The sequence below is a fragment of the Leptonotus elevatus genome, chromosome 20, assembly GCF_054856555.1.
Source record: "Leptonotus elevatus isolate MCC_2025b chromosome 20, RoL_Lele_1.0, whole genome shotgun sequence".
NCBI lineage: Eukaryota > Metazoa > Chordata > Actinopteri > Syngnathiformes > Syngnathidae > Leptonotus > Leptonotus elevatus.
Window position 1 is genome coordinate 3263588 of NC_141258.1, and position 26388 is coordinate 3289975.

Genomic DNA, 26388 nt, shown 5'->3' on the forward strand with positions numbered 1-26388 from the left:
GGAATGCTTCTGAAATAAGATAAAAACAATCAATGACGCCAAATTGCGAGAACGTAAGTTAGCTGGAGGTCAAGATGAATTTTGAGGACTAAAATAAAAAACAATTTATCACTAACCCGCCATTTTGGTTGTTTACTTTCGCCAGCTCTGATATATCCGACTTCCGACCATCCTCGAATGCAGCATGATACTCGGCACGCTCGAATGTCATAGATGGATAGAGGCTGAAATCTGATTGGACAAGATAAGCAGCCAAAAGGAATGTCACGAAATGAACACAATATATTGTTGCAAAGAAAAAAGAAAAAAAAAGACTACAATTTCATCGACCATATTGTAGTTTATTGTAATTGAGGAAGATCGTCAGCCTTGAAGCAGGCGCTAATAACTCGGGTGGTGTCGCACACCTCCAGATGTTTGGAGCCGAGCAGCCGTGAGTCGACTGCCTTGTTATTGCATATTTGCACGTTTGCAGGAGGCTACACCCTAACCCCAGACGCTAATAACACCACCACTCTGCGTCAGTGACACTTGCATCTTTACAAAGTGAGAAGGTCACGCTCTTAAGTGAAAAAAAAAAAAATGTAATTCGTGATTTTTTTTTTTGCTGTACAGAGCCAGGTGTCAAACTTGTTATAGTGTCTTTTTTTGTTTTGCAACGTGCTTTGGTTTTAAGAAACAAGACGACTTAAATTGACATTCGCACCTGTGGGTAATTTCATGAACCTAACATGCATGATTGCGTGTGTTTGTAAAACAGAAAGACGATCCCAGATTCTAACCCCGAGGCGGACGTGCTCACCACTACCCCGCTGTTCCACCCCATGTGGCGTGTCCTGTTATTGCAGGACGCGCCATAAGCTTATTATTGAAGTTTTCCCCAAAACAAAGCACGTTGCTCCATTGGATGTCATCAGTTTTTTTATTTTTTTTATTTGCGCGCGCGCTGTTCTCCACTGTGCGTGCATGCGTGCGTGCGTGTGTGTGTTGGCAGACAGCAGGGATGACGTCGTCAGGCGTGGTAATAACAATGAGAACACGATTGAATCCAGACTACAAGGTCTCTCACCCTCTCGCACCCCCCCGTGTGTTAAAATACGCGAGAATCAAATAAGACAGTTTAAAAAGTGAAACATTTTGCGCGCGCGTGTCCACTCGCTTGTTGTGTGCACGTACAGTTATGTGGGAAAAAGAGTGAGAAAAAGTCCACTGGTGGAGTTTCCTGAGTGAAGTGGAGCAGTGTGGAGTGGATAGGAAATGACTCATGGCGCGTGCGCGCGTGCGTGCGAGCGTGGGTGTGTGCTCCAGTGTGCAGTGTGTAAAAACACGGAGCACAGTGGTCCCGGTGAGTCACTCCGTGATGTTCACTTTTCCACGCTGACGACCACCGCGAGCTCGTCGCTCTTCGCGTGAACTTTTTTTTTTCTTCTTCCTTCTAGTTATTTAAAATTATTTGTATTATTATTATTATTATTATTGTTGTTGTTGTTGCGGAGGGTGTGCATCGGGCGCGCGCGCACGCTCACGCCGACTTTTAAACGATGGACTCCCACGCTTTATGCACAATTTGCGGATTGTTCGTGGCGTTGCTGAGCGTTTTCCACGGCGTGCGCGCACAGAAAAGTAAGTTGGACTTGCTTGCTTTGAATTTGGCTGTGTGTACTTCAAGTGTGTGTGTGTGTGTGTGTGAAGCGTTTCCTTTACCGGCTTACATAGTTGACCGGTTCCGCATTCCGATGGCCTGATTTCAGGCGGCCATCATCCGCCACATGCCCCGACGACCCTCGAGTCTCGGTCGGTCCACCCTGAAGTAACGCACCACGATTCGGGACGAAAGAAAGACCCCCCCCCCCATCCATCCATCCATCCATCCATCTATCCATCTATCTATACGGACTGACCATGAAGGCAACACCGCATTTAAGCTACTGTAAAATAAGGTGTATGTCAGGTGTTGCCTTCAAGGACAGTCTGAAATGAGTGATTTTCCTCACTGTCTGGCGATCTATAGCTGCTATAACGTGGATTTCACAATTTAATAATGAAATATCAGGTGTTGCCTTCAGGGATGGTTTAAAAAGGAGATGCTTTCCTGACGCCATCTATATACATGGATGGCCGTTACTTTGATTTTGAAACTGACCTTGAAGGCCACACCTGACTTGCTGTGTATTAGGTCGATGTCAGGTGGCCTTCAGGGACAGTGTGAAATGGGCACAACTGTCTTTCTGCTGATCTGTCGTTCCTTCCAGCCATGCGTAAATTCTGATTTAAGACTGTCAGTGAAGGCAACACTTGATTTGAGTTAATTAAGTGCCGGATATTGTTGCCTTCAGGGACAGTGTGAAATAAGTGCTTTCATCACTCTGTTGTTTGTCATACTGAATATTTACTTAACATTTTTACAAAATGTATGCTAAAAAAAACGCTCAAACTGGCTTTATCTGTATTCCACATGAAAATAATCCCACTTCCAAATGTAGTAAATGGAGACGGTTGCTTCAGCAATGTTCCCTAAGTTGACTTAATGCAAGATTTGAGCGCAGTTGTTTGTTTTGGATCCCGGCGGAGGACGGCAAGCAGAGTTGCTCGAAAAAACACAGCTCGCTCGCCTTCAGATCATTTCCTGATGCTTTCAAGCGTCGTCGCTCTTGTGTGCGTGTCGGACAGCGCCACTCCAAACACGAATCCGAGTCTCGGCGCACATCTGGATATCAGCTGCTGTTGCTCCGCCCCCCCGGCCGTCTCTTGTATGACAAAACGCAACATCCCCACACCCAAAAAAAAAAAGAAAAAAAAGCGAGACTCCCCAACGTCAGGAATGCGCAGGCCGGCGCCAGGTTTCGCATGCTCGCAGCGGGGCAGAGAGAAAACTCCCAGTTTCCGTGAACGCGTCCACGCGTGACGTGTTGTGACAGTTCGGCGGTGAAGACGTGAAGTTGTTTTGCGACATGTTGCGGTGCGGACGTGGTTTTGGTGGAGTGGCGCGGGGTCAGTTGACGGTCACGCCTACGCACACTCCTTGCCGGTGGTGACCTTGGGCATTCCCGGAGTTCTTCCTCTACTTTGTGCTACTTTTGCTCGACCGCTACACGCATTACAAACTCACCCTGCTGCACTTGCACAAATTTGTAAAAAAACAAAACTTGTGTTTTTGGGTTAAATTGGAACAACTTTCACATGTGTGTCGAACAAGTAATTTTTCCACTACTGTATGGCATTTCTACGCACATGACATTTTTATGCATTTTATTCTTATCTTGTATACATCGTGTCTTTTTTTTTTTTTTTACCTTACCTTACCTTTCATTTTTAAGTCTTTAGGCTGTCAGTTGAATGCGTAATTAGATTAATTAATTACGCTACTAATTAACACCTTATAGAAATTAACTATAACTATAAAAAACGTCTTTTGGTCATGTTTTGGGGGGAGAAAAAAAACACCTTACTATATACATGGTCGTTTTTTGGAGAAAAACCCCCACCTTACTATACATATTCGTTTTTTTGTTAAAAAAAAACCTGTTTTACTATACATGGTTGTTTTTTGTGAGAAAAAAACCCGCCTTACTATACATGGTTGTTTTTTGTTTTGTTTTTGTTTAAAAAAAAATAAAAAAATAAAAATAAAAACACCTTACGATACATGGTCGTTTTTTGGGGAGAAAAAACCCGCCTTACTATATATGGTCGTTTTTTTTGTTAGAAAAAACCCCGCCTTACTATATATACATATTTGTTTTGTTTTGATAAAAAAAAAAAAAACTTACTATACATGGTCGTTTTTTGGAGATAAAAAACTGCCTTACTATATACATGGTCGTTTTTTGTTTTGTTTTGGGGTTTTTTTTTTGAAAAAAAAAACCGCATGGTCGTTTTTTGGGAGAAAAAAAACGGCTTACATGGTCGTTTTTTGTTTTGTTTTGGTTTTTTTTTTTTGAAAAAAAAAACCGCATGGTCGTTTTTGGGAGAAAAAAAACGCTTTTTTGTTTTTTTTGTTAGGAAAAAAAACACCTTACTATATATACACATTTGTTTTGTTGTGATAAAAACAAACAAAAAAAACTTACTATACATGGTCCTTTTTTGGAGATAAAAAAACGCCTTACTATATACATGGGCGTTTTTTGTTTTGTTTTGGGTTTTTGTTTTTTGGGAAAAAAACGCATGGTCGTTTTTTGGGAGAAAAAAAACGCCTTTTTTGTTTTTTTTTGGAGAAAAAAAACGGCTTACATGGTCATTTTTTGTTTTGTTTTGTTTTTTTGGGAAAAAAAACGCATGGTCGTTTTTGGGAGAGAAAAAAACCCATTTTTTGTTATTTTTGGAGAAAAAAAACGGCTTACATGGTCATTTTTTGTTTTGTTTTGGAAAAAAAAAACGTATGGTCGTTTTTTGGGAGAAAAAAACGGCTTTTTGTTTTTTTGGGAGAAAAAAAACAGCTTACATGGTCGTTTTTTGTTTTGTTTTTTTGGAAAAAAACACGCATGGTCGTTTTTGGGAGAGAAAAAAAACACTTTTTTTGGGTTTTTTGGAGAAAAAAACGGCTTACATGGTTGTTTTTGGTTTTGTTTTGGGTTTTTTTTTTGAAAAAAAAACCGCATGGTCGTTTTTGGGAGAGAAAAAAACACCTTTTTTGTTTTTTTGGAGAAAAAAATGGCTTACATGGTCGTTTTTAGTTTTTTTTTTTTTTTTTTAAAAACAACGCATGGTCGTTTTTTGGGAGAAAAAAACGGCTTACATGGTGGTTTTTTGTTTTGTTTTGTTTTTTTGGAAAAAAAACACACATGGTCGTTTTTGGGAGAGAAAAAAACACATTTTTTGTTTTTTTTGGAGAAAAAAACGGCTTACATGGTCGTTTTTTGTTTTGTTTTGGGTTTTTTTTTTTGAAAAAAAAACGCATTTTTGTTTTTTTGGGAGAAAAAAAAACGTCTTACATGGTCGTTTTTTGTTTTGTTTTGGTTTTTTGGAAAAAAAACCGCATGGTCGTTTTTGGGAGAGAAAAAAAACTTTTTAGTTTTTTTGGGAGAAAAAAAAACGGCTTCCATGGTCGTTTTTTGTTTTGTTTTGGTTTTTTGGAAAAAAAAACGCATGGTCGTTTTTGGGAGAGAAAAAAAACTTTTTAGTTTTTTTGGGAGAAAAAAAAACGGCTTCCATGGTCGTTTTTTGTTTTGTTTTGGTTTTTTGGAAAAAAAAACGCATGGTCGTTTTTGGGAGAGAAAAAAACCTTTTTTTTTTTGGGAGAGAAAAAAACGGCTTACATGGTCGTTTTTTGTTTAGGGTTTTTTTTTGAAAAAAAAAACGGCTTACATGGTCGTTTTTTGTTTTGTTAAGGTTTTTTTTTTTGAAAAAAAAACGCATGGTCGTTTTTTGGGACAAAAAAAAACACCTTTTTTGTTTTTTGTTAGAAAAAAAACGTCTTACTATTTATACATATTTGTTTTGTTATGATAAAAAAAAATAACTTACTATACATGGTCGTTTTTTGGAGATAAAAAAACGCCTTACTATATACATGGCCGTTTTTGTTTTGTTTTGGGGTTTTTTTTGAAAAAAAAATGCATAGTCGTTTTGTGCTGCAATTTTTAGTCTTACTATATACATCGTCATTTTTTCTTACTATCATATTTTTAATCTTACTATACATTATGCCATCTTTAGTCTTAATATACGTCATATCATTTTTATCTTACTATTATATATTTTCTAACTCTTACTATACATCATGTCAATCTTTTAGTCTTCCTATATACATCATGCTGTTTTTAGCCTTATACATGCCATTATTTATCTCCAGTTTTTCTTTATAAGAATAATAATAGTTAGAGCACACTCGTACGTCAAGAGTTTATCTTGGCGGTGCCAAAAAGGGAACAAAGTTGCATTGCAAGTGGATGAGTCAGGAAGGATGACGTAGGTTTGAGTGCCAGCAGTCTATTGTTTAGTCCATCTTATCGCCATGACAAATTCTGTTGTGTGCAATTATTTTTTTTTTGCATTTGCGACATCTTCCTATTGTTATACAACAACTGGAACACTGTTCAATGAATTTTAAATACTTAATGCTTATTTTGAAGTACAAAAAATAAAAACTACTTAAAATATCTAATAATTGTTTGAATATACTTTTAATGCATTAAAAATAAAATGTTTCATATTTATTAGTGTTTAATATATTTACATTTTTGTACATTTACATAAATGTTTAATAAATGCAAATATTTAAAATGATTGATTTATCATATTATTTTGTAGGTATTAAATTTTAGTCTAAAAAAAAATACCCCAAAAATCTTTGATTTACAAATTTTTAAAGTTGAACAATTCATTATAAATATTGTAATGTTTAATTTAAAAAATACTAATAATGGAAAAGCTGAATTATAAATGTTGCATTATTTAAAGTGCCCTGTGATTGATTGTTTATTTATATATATATATATATTTATTTATTTATTTGAAAGCAAATCAACAAATTGAAAAAAAAAATACTACTGTATTTAAAATGGTTAATAATACATCCAAAATATTTTCAATTTTATTTAATTTTTTAAATAAATAAACTATTCAAAATGTGCCATCATTTTTAAAATATTCAGCAAAAATCTTTCATTACTTGCAAAAAAGTTTTTTCAACAAATCAATTTCTGGTATTAAGTGCAGCGTAATCCAAACAAGTTGAGTCGAGAAAAAAAACCTGTGTGTGCGCGTGGGGACACATTGAAGCGTTCATCTGTCTGGCTGTCATGCAAACAAATGAAGTCCTCCATTGTGTCCGCAGCAGGCGGGCGGGAAGGAAGTTTTCCCCTCCAGCACCATCTTGTTTTCATCTTGGTGACGTTTCATGGACGAGACACAAACAATCCCAAGGAAGCACTTTGTGCAAACACACACACACACACACACACGCGCTCACAAAGTTGCTCTCGCCTTTTGTATCTTGCATCAGCAGCACTACAGGAACGATTTCGCCACCCACAAAATCGCTAGCGTGTTCTCGGCAACTTCTGACGACGGACCGATTTCAGCTGGATGAGATTTTAGTGGCGGGCATCGAAGAAAATGTCATTCGTCTCAATGTGAGCTTTTTGGTTTTTTTTGGCAAGATTTTTTTTTTTCTACCACTTTATGAGCACGATTATCCATTTAATTAATTTGGGTGCGATTCATATGTTGGCCACTAGATGGCAGCATACAATTGACGGAAGGTCACAGTGCACGCAATAGAAAGAAAAGCATCATGTTGACAATTCTTGCCAAAAATGTCTTTTTGTGTTGCGGAAAATCCTAAAAAAAAAAAAAAAAAAAACATACCGTAAAAGCTGACGTGACGTTTTCCTGTGCTGCAGGTCAGTGCGGCATCTCGGAATTTTGGAATTCAGACCTGGACGTGTGCGTGCCATGCGCGTCCTGCAAGCAGTACCCCAAGACGCCGTCGTGCAACACATGTGAGGCAAACACGTCAGCGCCAACGCTCACTTTTACGCCACGACGTCTTCCAAATCAAATGTCAACAACGCATTTTCTCGACCCTTATCTTTGTTATCACAACAACATTGATTCTCCATAAGATGAAAAATAAATAGTTCTTAAAGATCCAAAAAATGCAATCTTTTCCAAACTTCCTTATTCTCACCTGACCTCCGATTTGGCGACTTCCTGCTTTGCTACCGTTGCTTTCCAACTTTGAAGTTGCCGGGTTTGTCCACGGCAGGCAAACTGGTGGAGGAGACGTCGGACGCGTGGAAGCTGGCGGCCATCAGCAGCTTCTCGGTGCTGGCCGTGGTCCTGGTGGGCGCCGCGCTGATGGTCGGGGTGATGGTGCATCGGCGCAAGTCGCACAAGCTGCCTCTCCGAGGTACATTTGGGCTTTTTCTTCCGAGTCTGACACGTTAGATCGGCAATGACGGGCACCGGCCGGGTGGTGAGAGATCATCGGGTGTGCCGTGAAAAATGATCCAATTTCACTTCAGTGGTACAAAAACGCTCTTTGTGTGCACCCGTAAACTGCCGGGTTTACTGAACTCATACTAAATACCTCATTGTCTTATTTTTAATCCATACTGCGTTATCTCGTCGGGTTACTTTTTTTATGCTCATATTTTAACCCAAAATTGTGTTATCATTGCATTGCTTTATTTTTTTATACTCATATTGGGTTACTTTTAACCCCTTTGGGTTAATTCTAGCCAATATTCGGTTGTTCTCATTGTTGTTTTTACCCATACTGGGTTATATCATTGGGTTATTATTTTTAACACCCTTATTGGGTTACTTTCAACGCACACTGTCTTATCATACTGTTTTTTAAAACCCATATTGGGTTACTATTTTTAATATTATACTTAAAAATAAAAATAAAACATTGGGTTATCTCATTTTTTAAATAACCATAATGGGTTACTTTTTAACCCAAATTGTGTTATTACATTGGTTTATTATTGGATGATGGTAAACCCATATTGGGTTATATTATCACATTGGGTTTCTATTTTTAATACCCATATTGGGTTACTTTTAACCCCTTTGGGTTAAATTCTAGCCAATATTCGGTTGTTACCTCATTGTTTTTTTTGTTTTTTTACCCATATTGGGTTATTTTTAACACCCTTATTGCGTTACTTTCAACGCACACTGTCTTATCATACTGTTTTTTTTAAACCCATATTGGGTTGCTATTTTTAATAACCATAATGGGTACCTTTAAGCCAAATTGTGTTATTACATTGGTTTGTTACTGGGTGACGGTTAACCCAATATGGGTCATGTTATTACATTGGGTTTCTATTTTTAATACCCACATTGGGTTAATTTTAGACCAACGGGGGTTATTGTTAACAGCAGTTTTAAGGATGTGTAATGCATCTTTGTTCATAATATTGCATGTGGTTTAAAGCAACGTCATTTATTTGCGTGACGTCGGAGAATAATCGAAGCGTTGCTAGCAAACGTGAGCATGCACCGTTTTGTTGTCATAAAAAACATGAACCTATTTTTTTTTTGTTTTGCCACAGAACCAATTGAAGAAACTGCAGGGCCACTTTACCAAGCGTAAACCTTTCAGTGAGTACCTTTGACATCACGGGACGGAATAAAAACATGACATTAATAATATTTGCCGTTTCTTCGCCGGCAGCCTCGTCTTCGAACCCATGTGACGTACAGAAAGAAGCAAGCGGCGACAGCTCCCCCCCCAGGCCCGACCCAACCCAACCCAGGGACCCTCCGGACCGCCCATTGTTTACTCTGACTGACTGAGCGACCACAGGCCTTTCCCTGACAGCAAATGCCATTTTTTTGTTTTTTTAAAAACAAAACTTTATTTAACTGTACAAACGGCGACGACACGCTCGGGTGCCTTTGAACGACCCCCCTCCCCCCCTTCCTGGTAGAATGAACACTTGGAGCCCTGCAAGTGGGCTGTTACGTTACGTAATACCATGAATGTAAGTATGAAGAGGTCAAAGGTCGGGCGGCCGGGCGGGACACACTGTTGGGGCACAACACAGCGAGTGCGCTGTTTGAATGTAGCTAATGTTTAGGTGAAGTGAAGCGTTCTTCTCTCTAGACAAAATCGTGCACTGTTACTGCGGCTCCGGCCGACCCAATCACACACACACACGACACGCGGCGGCTACGCTCGCTCCCGAACGCGCAACGATTCCGATCATCTTCAATCGAGTGCGGGAAGGAGGCTGTTAGCCGTCGCAATACTGACAACTTTCATTTTCTTTTCTTCCAAAGGATTATTCGGGCCACGTGACTGCAAAGCGAGAAAATTTGAAAACAGAATATTTTTACAAAATGATTAACACAAGAATAGGTGTCATTTTTAGCAGACTATATGGATATAAAAAGTCTACACACCCTCAGTTTAACTCATTCACTCGCGAGCCATTTTCACTGAAGCAACCCCCTTCGCTCCTGGCCGTTTTACTGGATTTTGACTGATTTTGCAAGGCCCACAGAATATTATGTTCTATTGCTAAAAAAAACAAAAAAACATTGAACCTACCAAAACAAAGATTAGAGTCTCTTATTTCATAAAAAAAAAAAAAAGTATATTTCTATCCGTTTCCATTTTGCAGCAATTGGCATTAGAATATAGCTAAGTTTCATCATGATTCACAAATCTGTGGGGAAAAGAGCTTCTTGATGCAAGATGGCCCTGGTTGATCTCTTATACTCTGCTGTAATAACCACCATTCTTCAAACGTCCCTTTTCAGCTGCATCAAAGCATTCGGTATGCTCTAGTATAAAAAAACGTATGAATGCGTCTTTGGGAGCTTCGGGATAGAACGCATTTATATGTTTTTGGGAGCAAATTAGTTAAATGCTGTTTTTTTTTTTTGAAAAAGTGAGACCAATGACAATAATTCCAAAACTTTTTCCGCCGTGACCTGTACAACTTAATTGCAGAAAAAGTTCAGATGTTCTAGTAGGCTGTTAGAAATGTTATTTTCCTTTTTTCTGTCTTGCTTCCAAAATGGCCCCAATACTCCTTTGGTGTTAGTCTTTAAATTACTTTTTTCCTCTCTCTCTCTCTCTCTCTCTCTCCCCTGTTTTTGCCACTAAAAAGAGGCACAAAATCCGTATGCAACATTATATTAAGGTATAAAAAGTCTACACACCCGTGTGCAAATGTCAGATGCTTTTAATATATAAGTCAAATCATTCCCAAACTTTATATAAATGTGACTGATTGCCTGTACGATTCAATTGATAAAGCTCAGCTGTTTCAGTAGGCTTTTCCTGTCATTTTGCATGTAGACTTTTTATATCCACTACATTCTTATATGGTGCCGTTTTCTTTCCATTGTGGCCTTAATACCCCCTTTTATTGTTGAATTAATAAATAAAATATTTTTTTCCCGCTATAGTTTAAAACAATGTACAGAATTCCCACACAGAACACGATTACGAAAGATGAATATATTTGAGTGTGTATGGCTAACATTAGCAGCAATGCTACGTTGTGAGTTACTAGCACATTTGCAAAAAAGGGACTTTAGAGTGAAGATTTTTTCGATTCGTCAAAACTTCAACCAGGCCAGCTCGTGATTTGAACTAACGTTTGTTTTTCCTTTCCCTTCTCTAAATGTATATAAAATGTTGTGTACATGCACTGGCTTCTTTTGACCGAATGAAGTCCCCTCCTCATTCCTTTTGAGTACCAAAATGTATTTTCACAATAAAAAAAAAAAAAAGTTGAACTTGACGGTTTGCAGTGAGTTTGAATACAAAACGAGAAACCCACGCGTGTTCGTTCATGGGCAAGTTTTTTTTTTTAATCACTACTTTGCTTCCATCCTAAAAAGGAGCTTCTAACAAAGAAGAAGTAGAAATCTACACTTCAGTGACAAAATAGTTATGATATAAATAGGACTTAAATACTGAGCAGAGCAGCCCCCCCCCCCCCATTGTATTACACAATAACTAATCTAGCACTTCTAGTTCTCCTACAGAAAGAAAATAAACTGTACAAAAGATCCAGTGGACGGTCGAGTCGACCGGTTACAATGTTGAGTGAGGAGGAACGTGCGCAAGTGCCACAAAAGACAAGAATGATAATATAAACATAAAAAATAAAAATAAAAAAATATTAGTTTTAATGTGCATCGGCCGTTTTGCATGTTGCCTAAGATGGCAAACGCACAAGGTTACAGTACAATTCAGTGATATTACAAACGTTTAAATCATTGAAGAAAAGTGGCATAAATAGTTTGTGGGATCACACTGGAGAGAAACAACAAAAGTTACGAGAACTACGAGAAAGTTGTTGGGAGTATTGAGAAAAAAAAGTTTTGATATTACAAATTAAAAAAAAAAACTGCAGAATAAAGTTGTATTTTTTTTCATGAAAAAAAAAAAAAACAAGACGTCAATTTATGAAGTGGAGAAAAAAAAGTTTTGATATTACAAAAAAAAAAAAAACTGCAGAATAAAGTTGTATTTTTTTTCATGAAAAAAAAAAAACAAGACGTCAATTTATGAAGTGGAGAAAAAAAAGTTTTGATATTACAAAAAAAAAAAAACTGCAGAATAAAGTTGTATTTTTTTTCATGAAAAAAAAAACAAACAAGACGCCAATTTATGAAGTGGAGAAAAAAAAGGAAATATTACTTAGGACATTTTTCACGTATTACGATAATAAAAGGTATTTGATTTTAAATTTTAAAGAAAATGATCAAGTCGTCATTTCATGAGGGAAGAGTGCGGGAAAAGTGCAATATTAGAAAAATTGTTGCAAAAAGATGGAGAGAAAAAAAAAACAAGCCATCTATTTAGAGAGGAAAAAAGCGAAATACTAATAAAAGGATAACACATCATTAGAAGAACAATTAATTGCATTTTACAGAGGGGAAGAAACAAAAGCAGTTCTATGAAGGCAAAAAATGGCAAAAGTAAGAAACGTTTTTTCTTCCTGCTAATAAATTATCGTTTCCCTTCCAGTGCGACCCGCCACTTCCTTGCTAGTTTAGCACAGAAAGCTATTGCTTGAATTGAAAAAAAAAATAAAATAGGACATCACATTGTGCAAATACAATCAATGCTGCAAACAATTCGCCCTCAAATAAAAGAGGTCGGGCTTGTGGCGTCAACGGGGTCTTCTCTAAACCATTTCTCAAAATGATGACTTTAAAAATGAGATTAAAAAACGGAACGATGTCATTGACTTTTTCTCTCAGGGATTGGCGGGAAAAACGTTGAAGACGAGAAATCGGATTTTTAGTTCAAGTTATTAATGTATAACCCTAACAAAAGCCATCTCAAAAATATGACATATATTGTTAGCCATCGCCGCCATTTTGTGTGCCGAGTACCACTTAATACTGTCGGGTTAGCAAATTATTTTGGACTTGTGATGATTTCCTGCAATCGAGGTCTTAAAAGGTTACACAAAACAATTTTTTTAACAACATTAAAACATTTTTTTTTTTTTTTAAATCTCTAGTCATACAAGAACATATGTAACTTTTAGCAATAGGACACTTAAAAACTTGAATTATTTTATCCGTAAAAAACAGCTATTCACATGAACTAGATGAGGTATTTGACGTGTTTTTTTTTTGTTTTGTTTTTTTTTAAGCGAAGTTTGTGACGTGAGCAGTCCTTCAGCACTCACAAATATTACACCTCCCTCAAAAAAAAAAAAAAAAGTCTTGGCAATACATTTCAGGATGAACCGAAAAATCCTTGACAGGTGGACCTAATTTGACCTTGGCTGGGCAATATGGCAAAAAAATGGAACGTGACGATTACGATTTTAATCGATTTAAGTCTAACAAACCCAAAACAACATTCATTTAGAGGTTTCGTTAATTCAAAAAGAATGTCTGTGCAAAATGTTCAGACAACAATCATGTATCCCGATTCTAAATCCGTTTTTACATCAAGTTAACATTCATTGTTTGTGCTTAAATGCCACAATTAAGTAGTTGGTAGCGATTTGTAACGATCTCCAAACATCACGATAATGTGGGGAGTAACATGGACTTTAAAACATAGAAGGGCCAAAACATCCCTTATGAAAATTAAACTGCACAAAAAAATAAAAATAAAAATAAACTAGCCACCAGAGGGTGTTAGAAGTGCACAAATGGAAATCAACCTGACTATTTTTTTAAACAGATGTGCTGCTTTTAATATCGTGACATGGCAACGATGATATTGGGGCAGTTATCGTTAAATCCCTGATTGCAAACATTGGGCAAAATTACAACTCACATTGTGGTGGGGGGGGGGGGGGGTGGGGGGTGGAACGGAACATAAGAACAACAGCTTGTAAAACTCCAGACAAAACTTGATTTCACGATTTAGAACACTTGAAACGATTCGATTTTTAACATGAAGCTTAAACAAAGTCATTCGATTTATTGCCCAGCCCGAGTTGGACCCAAAAGTGGTCAAATTCTGTTCACCTGTGAACGTTAAGAGTTCCACACCCCAAAGTTCCCTGACGCACTTCGGTCGTTTGTCGCGTGAGGAAGGCAAAGAGACTTTTGAGGACGACGTTCAGAAGTGGTGCGAAAGATAAGGAGTCGGAGGTACGAGACTTCAAAGAAAAGAGCCCACGTCCAAGCCCATGAAATGATTCGCATCCAAGCCGAAGGGGGCGGCGCTGTCGCAAGCGCGGCGGTCCCGGTGCAACTTCTCGTGGTGCCGCAGGTTCGACTTGCTGGAGAAGCGCTTGGCGCACAGCGCGCAGGCGAAGGGCTTCTCCTTGCTGTGGATGCGCCGGTGACAGACCAGCTGCGTGGACACGCGGAACGCTTTGCCGCACTCCAGGCACTGGTAGCGCTTGGGTTCCGTGTGGATGCGCCGGTGGTTCTTCAGGGCCATCAGGTTGGAGAACTCCTTGTGGCAAACGCCGCACGAGAAGGAGCCCGTCTTGTGGCTGTTCTTGTGGTTGAGGAGCGAGCCGGCGTGCCGGTACGAGCGGCCGCAGTGCTCGCACACGTGGCGCTTCTCCGCCGGGTCGCCGTCCGCGAGGCGGGGCGAAGGTTCGGCCCGGCGCGGGTCGTTGGCGTCGGGTGGATCCGAGCCGCCGGGGTCCTTGGAGTGCGCCCCCATGTGGCTGCGCAGGTGCGCCGCGAGGCAGAAGGTCTTGCCGCATTCGGGGCAGCGTTGGCGCCTCGCCTGCGAGTGGATCTGGAGCGCACGCGGGTCCGGGAAGGTCTGCAGGCAAAGGCCGCAGTGGTGGAGGTTCCCGGAGTGAGTCTTCTTGTGGTTGAGGAGGGAGCCGGCGTGGCGGTACGAGCGGCCGCAAAGGTCGCACCTACGGGGGCGATAGGTCGGGATCACCGAGGGGGGGGCGAGCAGCGCGTGTCAGTGAAGAACTTGCAGGTGGCAAAAAATGCGCCAATTGCATCACGAGTAAACAAAACCCTTCGATGGGCTGCGATTGGACCAGGGGTCGAGCAATTAGAAATTCCCGAGGGACCGGCTAATTCATTGATTTCCGTCCCTCGGATTGATGGCGCCGATGTGCTCTTTTCACACTAAAATGGCGCCGAGGTGACATTTGCTAGCAAAGCTAAGAATCATGCCTTGCCAAATTATGCAAAGGCAATCCAAGCAAGCATTTTATGCCTCGCGTTCGGGTCCCAGTCGTGTCCCTTTCGAAGTGGCTGTAAATCTTTGAACCGCCATTTATGACATCCACTCGGATTTCAGAACAGTTTCAAGTCAATTGAAAAAAAAAAAAAAAAAAAAAGACGACGCCTTTTGGGGTTTCTATCTGGCGCCGCAACCCCAAACGCGCACATTTTGATCATTGTTTGAAAGGAACCCCCGACTATTTGGTTGTTACCAACATAAGCGAGGTAAGCCGCCTTGTCGCGTTCCTAAAGAAACACCACGCCATCGGGAGAGTCGCCCTCCTCCGCGCCGCGCTTTCGTCATTCCAGGGTTTTGACCGTCCCCTTTAAGAACGCAACGGAGGCGTAGCTCGCTTTCTTGAGCGCCAGCCGCCATTCGACGTCAGGCGTAAATAACAATGGCGGCGTACGTCCAAACAAAAATTCGACGAAATGTATTCAACTGGGAAATGATTTTTGAAAAATTAATCTCGTAGTCATGTTCGTAACAACCAAATAAATAATATAGAGCAAACTTGCCACCGGGGGGGGGGGGGGGGGGTCCTTTTAAGGTCAGCTCAGTGGTTAACTAAACACTTTTCGGCCACCTGGAAGTCCCTGCGACCTAAAGTTGACAATCCTTATGTCGGTCACCAACATGGCAGCTCTACAAGATTACGACACAATTAATCCGATTCCGATTCCAACCCAGTCAATTCTGTAGAGTAAATTCGACTCTATTTAGAGTGGGACCAAATAGACTTGAGTTTTAGAGCGGGCTAACATTTACACTAAAAGTGAACAAAAGTTTCAACCGAGCGTTGCTGAAGCACTCCTTATGTCTTTTTTTTATTTTTATTTTTTTATTTAAAGCAGACAGCGGTTGGATAATACGGAAATGGCGGCATATTGTTTGGCCGAGACAAACAAAGCGCAATGCTAACCGCTAAGCTAAAAGCGCTCCTCGAACGAGACGGCGTGCACGAAGGCCTAAAACGTGCACTTTTTGCGTTATTCGTAACCACTCGTAAACGTCGACAAAAATCATCGCCGGCCAAGAATTTTTCTCGCTCTGCATATTGACCAATCGGAGGTAACGCTCGCAGTAGAGCAAAAATAGCCACCGCGAGAAACAATCGGTGAAAAGGTAAAGACACGAGGATTGACGCAGGAGAAAATTTCCGACTTTCATGATTCATGCAATTTGCACTTATTTCTGAATGTTTGCTTTTACTTTGTATTTATTCATTAAGCTTTAAGCTGTTATGTTACAATTAGACCTACCAGGCCTTTTTTTTTATTATTATTATTTTTTTTATCCATTTCAAGCTGTGTACAGTTGCGCTATATTTGCACTTTGGGGAAAAAGGTGACTTGAAATTTTGTGTGTAAAAAAAAAAATGCTATCGTTAAATACCAATCAGAACTCTATTGTTCAGTCATTATTACCAATATCGTCAAAAACATGCCCACCGCAAATTTCTTTGAAATATGGTGAGATCATTTTTAAGCAATATGGCCCCCCTCCAACCCCCCCCCGGGGCGACTCACGTGAAGCACTTGTCCTGGCTCTCTCCGGCCGGCGCCGCGACCTCGCCCCGACCTCGGCGGCAGCGGTGCCTCTTGAGTCCCGAGCGTCCCCGGAAGCTCTTCCCGCACGCCGAGCAGCCCGAGCGCCCGCCGGCGCGGCTGTGGACCTCGCGATGGCTGCGCAGCGCGCCGGCGAGGCGGAAGGCCTTCCCGCACGTCGGGCACGCGAACTTCTTCTTCTGCGTGTGGATGCGCGTGTGGCTGCGCAGCGCCATGGCGTTGCCGAAGGGCTTGGCGCAGAAGGCGCAGGGGAAGTTTCCCGTCTCGTGCGTGTGCTTGTGGTTGAGGAGGCTGCCGGCGTGCCGGTAGCTGCGCTGGCAAATTTCGCACGAGAACATCCGCTCCTCTTTGTCGCTCGCCGGGGAGCCGGCGGCGGCGGCGGCGGCGGCGCAGGCGTCGGCGTGGGCCGCCAGTTGCCCGGCGGACGGAAACGCCCGCTGACACCGTTCGCACTTTGACGCTCGGGATCGCAAGCCCCGCCTGCCGCCCGCGCGGGAGCCCGCACAGACGTGGGCCGACAGCTGCCGTTTTCCCCGGAAGCCGTTCCCGCACTTTTGGCAAGAATGCGTCCGGTTAGCGGAATGCGTGCGCGAGTGGTTCTTCATGGCCAGCTGATTGCTGCACGCTTTGCCGCAAAGAGGACAGCAGTACTCGCCGCTTTGGTGGGACTTCTTGTGGTTCACGAGACTCCCGGCATGGCGGTACGTGCGGCCGCACTGCTCGCAGGAAAATGGCCGCCTGTCGCCCGCCTGCTCCGGTTTGACCGCCGGCGCCTCTCGGGCGTCCTCGCCTTCAGGCTGGTTGACCCGCATGAGGGTCCGGATCTGGTTGTTCAGCTCTTGGATCTTGGCTCGGTTCTCCTTGTGCCGCCTCAGGTGGGTCGAAAGCTGCTTCTGGATTTTGAAGGCCTTGCCGCACTCGTGGCACGAATGCCTGGCGGGGGAAGAGATGAGGAATGAGGTCAGTCACTATTCTAGAAATGTCTTTATTTGGGCTCCAGTTCGTTTTCTGCAGAAATTAAGAGCAACTACAGCTTCAGATTTATTTATTTTTTATCTCCGTTTAAGACTTATTTGGTTACCACACCTCGTATGGAACTAGTTTCTCAACCCTGACATCTACATTTTGTTTACTGCCGCTACCCCCCCCCCCCCAACAACTTCTCTAAGAGAACCTCCTGAGACATCTATGACAGTTTAAACTGTAGATTGACTAATATGTTTTTTTCAGGGCCGATACCAATTATTAGTAGTGAAGGAGGCCGATAACCGATATTTCAAGCCGATATTCATTTTCAGTAAAAAAAAAAAAAAAAAAAAAAAATGGGGGGGGGGTCAATATTGGCATACTCTGAAATGCCATAAATGTGAATTTGTCGTGCCTTACCTCTTCACGTCAAAGTGGGACCGCTGGTGGTTTTTAAGCGCCAGCAGGTTGTAAAAGCGTTTCTGGCACACGCCGCACTTGAACACTCCTGTTTTGTGGGACTTCTTGTGGTTGAGGAGGGAGCCGGAGTGTCTGTACGAGCGGCCGCACTGATCGCATCTGTGCCGGCGGTCCTCGGCGCGTTTGCCGACCTTGCCGCGGTCCTCGCGGCGCACGTCCTTCGCTTTTTCTTCCGCTCGCTCGCCGTTTGCCGGCTCTTCTTTCCTCTCCGCTACGCAGTCGTGACTTTCCAGGTGACGGTAGCTCGTGCAGAAAATTCCACAGCGACCGCAGATGATGCTTTGCGCCTCCTCCTCGCGTTCCGGCCCCTCGCGCTCGCCGACGGCGTCTTCGTCTTGGCGCTTGACGTGCGCGAGCTGATGGCTGACCAAGTCCTGCCGGCTGGCGAAGCTTTCTCCGCAGGTGCCGCAGATCATCATCTCCCCCTGCTCGTCGTCTTTGGCCTCCTCCTGAGAGGACATGGACGACGGTCCGGAACTGGCGGCGGCGGACTGGGACTGCGCGTGTCCCCGAAGATGGCTCCTGAGGGCCCGCATGCTGCTGTAGCTGTTTCCACAAATGGAGCACTGAAAAAGGTCGCCGTCGTCGTCTTCGGCGTTGCCGCTCGGATGCTCGCCGCTCATATTTTCTCCAAAGCTCCGCTCAAAGAAATCCTGCCGATTGGCAACGTTCAGTCCGTGGAACTGCGCGACATTGCCGGCAAAGTTCCCGTTGGCGCCGAGCTCGGCGCTCGGGCGCGACTGTCGAAGCAGGGGGCACGCGTGCGACGCGATCCCGGCGATGTCGGCAAACGTGTCGCCGCAGTCGGCGCACATGTGCCTCTGCATCGAGTGCCCGGAGTGGTGAGGTCGCCGCACGCTCGCGTCGGGCGCCGAGTCCCGATGATCGTGGTACGTGGCGCCGTTCTCCCGATCCAAGTCCGGCGCAAGGTGAGCACCGTTGTCCCGTTCCTCTTCCTGTCGTGAGGAGAGGAGCCCCTGCCGGTTGACGGGAGAAAACCGCTCCGATGTGAGCCAGTCTCCGTCTTCGATGGGGTTGAACGAGGTTTTGTGACCTTTATGTAAGCGCAGGTGACTCTTGAGCGCGGCCAGGTGGGGATACTTCTTCCGGCAGATGGAGCACTGGTAGACTCCCAGCTGATGCGAGCGTTTGTGGTTGATGAGGCTTCCCGAGTGGCGGTAGCTCTTGCCGCAGATCTGACAACCGAAGGGACGCTCGTGGCAATCGGCGACGGAAGGCCCGTGGCAATCGGCGACGGAAGGCCCGTGGCAATCGGCGACGGAAGGCCCGTGGCAATCGGCGACGGAAGGCCCGTGGCAATCGGCGACGGAAGGCCCGTGGCAATCGGCGACGGAAGGCCCGTGGCAATCGGCGACGGAAGGCCCGTGGCAATCGGCGACGGAAGGCCCGTGGCAATCGGCGACGGAAGGCCCGTGGCAATCGGCGACGGAAGGCCCGTGGCAATCGGCGACGGAAGGCTCGTCCATCTCGGATGCATTGAGATGGAGAATGTCGGCGTCCGTGAGCGGGGGTTCTCCCTGAGAGCAGTTGGAAGAGGTTTGATTATTAGAGCAGTTGGAATACATGTGACCAGTGGCGCCAACAGCTCCGTGCGGAGGATGAAAACTTTGATGATTATCGACCGACGGCAAAGAAGGCGCGTGATTGACATGAGCTGAATAAAAGTTGGATTTGGGTGAGGTAACGTTGTTGTATGTCATAATGTGGCTGGCTGCCGCGTTGTCTTGCGGGCCAAAAGATGCAGATGCAGAGTTATGCATCTGGATGTGCTCCTGGAACTCCTCGTCACTTGGGAACGCAACCTGACATAAATGGCAGAAGTTGACGGGACCGTCCGGACTCTTCGGGGAAAATTGTTCCTGCGCGGAGTTGGAGTAGAAGCCCGATGCGAAGCGACTGCCCCCGCCGCCGCCGCCGTTTCGGACCTTGTGCGTCCTTTGGTGGCTGTACAGCGCCGCCATGTTGTTGAAGAGCTTGAAACAGACGGCGCACTCAAACATTCCCAGCTGATGAGTCTTCTTGTGGTTGCTCAAGCTTCGGAGGTGAATGTACGTCTTGTCGCACAAGTCGCACTTGAACGGTCGGCCGGCGGCGTCATCGGACGCGTCGCGCTGCGGATGATAAACCTCCAACGTGCCGTTTTCCATTTGAATCCCAACAGTCCAATGATCATTTGCAATTTCAGGCTCACACTCCCCTTCCTGATTCCTTGTTTGCGAGGTACGGTGAACCCGCTCGTGCGTGGCAAGCTGCGTTGCCAGGCGGAAAGCCTTCCCGCATAGCGAGCAGGTGTACTTCTTGCGCGCCGTGTGACTCCGCATGTGACTTTTCAAAGCCAAAGCGTTCGAGTTCTCTTTGCCGCACAAGTGGCACTCAAACGACCCCACGTCGTGAGCCTTCTTGTGATTGGCCAGACTGCCCGCGTGCCTGTAGCCACGTCCGCATTCGTCGCATTTAAATTTGCGCTCCTCCTCCTCCTGCTGCTGCTCCAGGTGACCGTTCATGTGCTCGGCTAGCGTGGTCATGTCAGGACGCGTCAGCTCGCAGTGTTAGCGCGCGGGAAAGCGGCGGTCCGTGCGCAGACATGACGGTGAAGACCAGAATAAGCGCACCGGGTATAAAGTGTAAGTAGGAGGATAATACATTAGATGTTTTTCTTGTCCGGACACAACAGAGAACAGTTGTTTAGGTCCAAAGGGGGCCCAGAGAGGCCAATAGGAGGAGATGATGAATCCAGCCTATAGGAGAGCAGGGAGACAAAACATATATGAGCTCGAAAGATGTCATGACAAAACACAGTCACTGTGTATTTCAAACCAAATGAACAAAATATCAAAACACCAGACAAAACATCCGCAATAAATGCAAACGATGGCTGGAGTTGTGTTCTTAAACTATTTTTTTATTTGACCAACTAAACTATAGTATATAGTTAACTACATTGACATTTTTCAACCCCACAAATTCCCTACTCAACATATAGGGATTTTAGTGGACTTTTTCTCGTCAACTATGGAGTTAGTACTTAGAGAATAAGTGACACCTAGCACTAGTAGGCTAATTACATTAGCTGTGCCTCACAAAAAAAAACCACACACTTTTTTTTGAAACACCGCCGCTAAAATATGACAGAAAACGGTTCCGCGTAACTATACGCTTGCTAAAATTGTGGAAACAAGCATTGGTTGAGCGCAGGTGAGTGTGTTGCGCTAGTTAGTACCAACTTTAGCGTCGCGACATGCTAGCAGCATCTTTAGCTAGCAAAACAAACATTGCAGCAAAAAAAGACAGGAAGCGCGAAGTCAGCAATTGGAGCAAAGCAAATACCTTCAATATCGACTCCTCGCACATTCCAGGGTATATATATGCCTCCCGATTAGCTAATTAATCATTTTATTTTAAGATGCATATTTATCCAAAGGCACTCTCTTCTTCCAATTGTCTTATTCTTCTCCCATCCCCAGTTCCACTCTTGTTGCTAGGGAACAGGAAATGTGCAGCCGCTAAATACTTCCCCACGGAGAAGCACTTATTTAAAATTAAAATCTGTGTAAATCAACAAAAAGACCGTTATTGGCTCTCACGCAGGCTCAGTCGAATTGTTTGTATTTAACTGTTATCTCCTATATGTTTAAAACACATTTAATTAAATTTTTAAATCAGGAATAGAGTGGCAGGAAAATGTTTTATTCTCCTGTTTATGTTTAAAGGGCTTTGGTGAAAATAAGTGCTTGTCATGACGAAAAATTACAGTCTCTATACAGATTTATTTGCCCCCCCCCAAAAAAATAAATAAATAAATAAAGTAGACAAGTTATTTACAATTAAATATTTCAAACTGCATGTTTAACTTTATTTTTATTTTAGTACTGTGCATTTGTTATGTACTTAACTTTGAAGTAAAATACATTTAAAATATTTTAGAACTACTTGTTTTCGCACATTTTTTTTTTATGCAACACATTTCGAATGAATGGTTGTTTTATTGTTTTTATTTTTAGCACAGTGTCATTGTTTAAGCTGTGCAGAATGTCAGTTCTATAGCATTCTAGTTCTTCAAACATTTTGCACGCCACAAATTCTAATCTCCAAAAATGGATACAATTTCCGTATTTGACATGTAAACACAAGTTGCTTCACTCTTGGTAGGCTGTAAATTGTCGTCCTCATGGTCCTAGCGCCGGCCCCCATCCAGTCAAAACGGACCAACGCGTATGACAGTCGCGAGGGCATTTTCCCCCCCTCCCTATCTTCCAAGCACTATCAACCCACCATTAATGCCCCATTCCAGGTGAGGCTGTCACTCGACTTTTGAGTGTGAATTTTAAAAGCAAAACTGAAAGAAGCTGATGATAGTCGACGGATGCCTCCGCCGTCGAGCGAAATGGGTGCAGGCGGTCCTAAAGCCAGCCATTTTGGGCGGAATTAAATTAGCAAACGAGCTAACGAGGGCGCGACCCGCACGTAGTGTCAAGAATTGTTTACACGATTGCATTCGCTCCTCGATATTGACAGTTAGCAGCGCATGTTGTCGTGTGTTGTTCAACGAAAAATAAACATTTGTGGCTTTACGTCGCCGACTTCCTCTGACACAGAGGAGGTTAGCTTATTGTCCCTGAGGTCCTAATGCCAGCCATTTTGTGCTACGTATTTTTCAGAATGCATTTCCACGTGAGATTATGGAGAAGATGTTGGCAGCATCGTCACCGGCTTTTATTGCACTGAACGTACTTTGAAGCATTTTAGCTCGCTGTCACATGAATGCAGCTTCCGAATGCTGCTAATTATGCGGCAATGACTTGTGTTGTATAATTCAAAGATTCACAACCAGTTGTATGAGAGAGATATTGACGGTCGGTCATTATTCAACATTGTGCTATATATAAATGAATTGCCATGATTTAACATTTAAATATAGAAATATATCGAACTGAGGAAGTGATTCTTTCACAATAAATGTGTTAGATAATTAGGTGTGCTGTGGGAAATGATCCAGTTTCACTTTATCGGTCCAAAAATGATCATTTATGTGCTACAAATATGCCGTCGTTCAGCTATCTAAACTAGCGATGTATAGTGACAGGTAGAACAATTAAATTCCTTCCACTAGATGGCAGAAGATACACTTACCTGTGTAAAATAAGAATAAGAAAAATAGCTGTACTCAAATAAAAGTATATGTACTTCAAAAGGTTTTGGTAAAACTTGTACTGATTTAATCCCTATAACTAAAGAAAAGTGAAAACGTACAGACTCTGAAATGTAATTTTTATTTTTAATTAATTGTATGCAATATTTGTTTTGATAACTTGGCACAATGGGGAAAAAATAATCTGTGCACAAAATTGTTTGTCTCTTTTAATAACTTGCAACGTTAATTTTTTGAGTAGAATGTAAACCTTTCTGTTCACAAATGTAGTGCTTAAGTAAAGTCGTCAGAAAATAAAAACACGTCAAGTACAGATAGAGACACTTTTGCTCAGATTTTACTCTAAGTCAGATAAAATTAATCCTGATTTCATTGGATACCGTTACCCTTGTTTTGATGTTGTTCTAATATAAACGATGTGCCTTGGCTCCATAAAGGTTGGGAAACCCTGGTCTAAATCATCTTCAGACAGAAAGATGGCTTCCCCGCAGGCTGGTAGCCCGCCTCCTACGGAGCAATACACGCCTCCCGTGCAAGATGAGGACGGCCAACAAGAAGAAGAGGAGGCGGCGCCAGTGAAAAAACGTGGCCGAGGCCGCCCCCCGAAATCCAAACTCTCCTTCAAGTGCTCGTCCTGCTCCGAGTCCTTCAGGAGCGCGTCGGCGCTGCGCGACCACAAACTCTCGACGCACGCCAAGGAGCGCCCCCAGCATCAGCACGCTTGCCCTCGGTGCCAAAAGACCTTCCCCAGCAAGGCCCTCCTGTCCAAGCACGAAAGCACGCACGCAGCCCAGCGGCTCTTCCAGTGCCCCGAGTGCCCCAAAGCGTACAAGACGCCCACCGAGCTGCGCAATCACAGCCGCTCGCACACGGGCGAGAAACCGTTCGTGTGCGCCGAGTGCGGCAAGGCCTTCATGCAGGCCATCTGCCTGCGCATCCACATGACGCAGCACAACGGCGAGCGGCCCTACTCCTGCCGCCAGTGCTCCAAGAGCTACCCCACCTTGTCCAAACTCAAGGTGCACACGCGCTCCCACACCGGAGAGAAGCCGTACTTCTGCGGCGAGTGCGGCAAGAGCTTCGCCGACCCCTCCGTGTTCCGCAAGCACCGACGCAACCACCAGGGCCACCGGCCGTACGCCTGCGGCGAGTGCGGCAAGACCTACACGGAGCTGAAGGACTTGAAGAACCACGAGCGCTCGCACACGGGAGAGAAACCCTTCCTGTGCTCCGACTGCGGCAAGGCCTTCTCCCGCTCGTCCTCGCTGGTGTGCCACCAACGCATCCACTCGCAGAAGAAGCCGTACCAGTGCGAGCAGTGCGGGAAAGGCTTCACGCAGCTGTCCTCCTACCAGTCTCATCTGCGCACGCACTCCGGCGAGAAGCCCTTCTTGTGCCCGCAGTGTGGCAAGATGTTCTCGGACCCGTCCAGTTTCCGCCGACACCAGCGAGCCCACCAGGGTTTCAAGCCTTACCCGTGCGACAAATGCGCCAAGAGATTCCGACAGCCGGCCGACCTCGCCGTGCACGAGCGGGTCCACTCCGGCGAGCGACCGTACAAATGTCAGAGCTGCGACAAGGCCTTCGTGGCGTCCTGGGATCTGCGGCGCCATTTGCTGGTCCACACGGGCCAGCGGCCCTTTTCGTGCAGCGAGTGCAACAAGTCGTTCGCCGAGCGCTCCAGCCTCAACAAGCACCGCCGCGTGCACTCGGGGGAGCGGCCGTACAAGTGCGGCGAGTGCCTGAAGTCGTTCGTGGTGTCGTCCAGCCTGCGCAAGCACGAGAGGACTCACTCGGCGGAACGGCAGCAGAGGCGAGCGGAGGAGGAGACGGCGGCGGCGGCGGAGGCGGCGGAGGCTGCCGGATTCCGCCACGCGACCCTGCCGCAGTTCTCCTGCGGCCACTGCGACGCGACCTTCGGCAGCTGGGATGACGTCCAGGCGCACGAGAGCGTGCACGCCCCGGGCAAGACGGGCGGCTCGCACGCCTGCCCCACGTGCCAGGCGGAGTTCGCCGAGCCGGCGGCGCTGCGGGAGCACGAGAAGCAGCACCCCAAGCCGAGGCCTCACGTGTGCGCCAGCTGCGGCAAAGGTTTCCTCAACCGGGCCGGCCTGCGCAAGCACCAGAAGATCCACTCCAGCAGCAAACCGCACAGCTGCTCAAAGTGCGGAAAAGCCTTCCTGTTCCCCGCCTACCTCCGCAAGCACTTACGGACGCACGTGGTCGCCTCGCAGTCGGACGCGAACGTCATCTACACCGACCCGCTGCCCTCGCCCGCAGCGACGCGCGACCCGCCGCCCGGCACCGCGGAGGCCGGCGGCGGCGGCGGCATCTCCTTGACCGTTCCCGTCACCGTGTCGGCCGCCGCTTTTCACACTTTGCCGGAGTACTTGATCAAGGAAGAAGAACTTTAAACTCGTTCGCTGCCAGCCGAGTTCAAACGCAACACGGCAGCGAACAAGTTCAATGTTCAACTCGAGTTCCAGTTTTTGGGAACGTTTATGGTGAATTTCTGGAAATTAAGCTGGAGAATTTTGAAAAAAACAATCCAAAATGTCAACTTTCTTTGGGAATTAAGGGGAATGTTTTGTCATAAGCAGACTACCATACAAAAATAGATAGCCTCTCCTTGCCCACATGCAAGGGCATCACTGTACCGTAATTGCGCAATTTTTCGGGAAATGGATGCCTGGATGTCAAGTGCACATTCTCAACCAGAAATTAGTACAGAAAATGATTTTTAATATAAGAAATGACCAAAAATGATCGTAAAATGAAAGTTTGCTTATTGCTTGTAAAGTCGAGATGTTGCGTTCACATTTTCTTTTGTATGATGGCCTCCTAAATTTTTGTGCAAGCATTTTCCCCTTCTGTGAACGTTTCAAGGTTGCAGACACGCCGCGTGTCCGTCACTGTAAAATTCCTTTTCAAAGGTCACATGGTCCACAATATTTTTTTTCCCCCATTAACAACGTGTCCTAAGATGTTTTGTATTGTTTTGTATTCATGACTCCGAATCGTTTTACTGTGTCGTGACATCGCGCATCACTCAAGAAAACACAACTTGTCATTCCAAGAGGAATAAAAAATTGCATTTCACACAC

At 44.4% G+C, this 26388-nt stretch overlaps 3 protein-coding genes across 4 annotated transcripts; 2 read left to right on the plus strand and 1 right to left on the minus strand.

The window, feature by feature from the left end:
- The first annotated feature begins 343 nt into the window (after positions 1-343).
- LOC147156426 (tumor necrosis factor receptor superfamily member 12A) lies at positions 344-11211 on the plus strand. 2 transcript variants are annotated; one of them, XM_086063966.1, is made up of 5 exons: positions 344-1345; positions 7347-7445; positions 7712-7855; positions 9012-9060; positions 9134-11211. In XM_086063966.1, exons 1-4 carry the CDS (start codon positions 1258-1260, stop codon positions 9050-9052), a joined length of 372 nt encoding a protein of 123 aa, XP_085920092.1. In that variant the 5' UTR covers positions 344-1257; the 3' UTR covers positions 9053-9060; positions 9134-11211. The 2 variants fall into 2 exon arrangements, with proteins under 2 accessions (XP_085920092.1, XP_085920093.1); XM_086063967.1 differs by lacking the exon at positions 344-1345 and adding an exon at positions 1352-1623.
- Positions 11212-11584: 373 nt separating this feature from the next.
- Positions 11585-21605, minus strand: znf646 (zinc finger protein 646). Its single transcript, XM_086065217.1, has 4 exons — positions 21463-21605; positions 18055-20873; positions 16630-17601; positions 11585-14777 (listed from the first exon to the last, which is right to left on the minus strand). The coding sequence occupies exons 2-4, from the start codon at positions 20658-20660 to the stop codon at positions 14057-14059; spliced, it is 4299 nt and encodes a 1432-aa protein (XP_085921343.1). The 5' UTR covers positions 20661-20873; positions 21463-21605; the 3' UTR covers positions 11585-14056.
- Positions 21606-22317: 712 nt separating this feature from the next.
- Positions 22318-26388, plus strand: znf668 (zinc finger protein 668). The gene is made up of 2 exons (XM_086065021.1): positions 22318-22426; positions 23722-26388. Exon 2 carries the CDS (start codon positions 23761-23763, stop codon positions 25696-25698), a length of 1938 nt encoding a protein of 645 aa, XP_085921147.1. The 5' UTR covers positions 22318-22426; positions 23722-23760; the 3' UTR covers positions 25699-26388.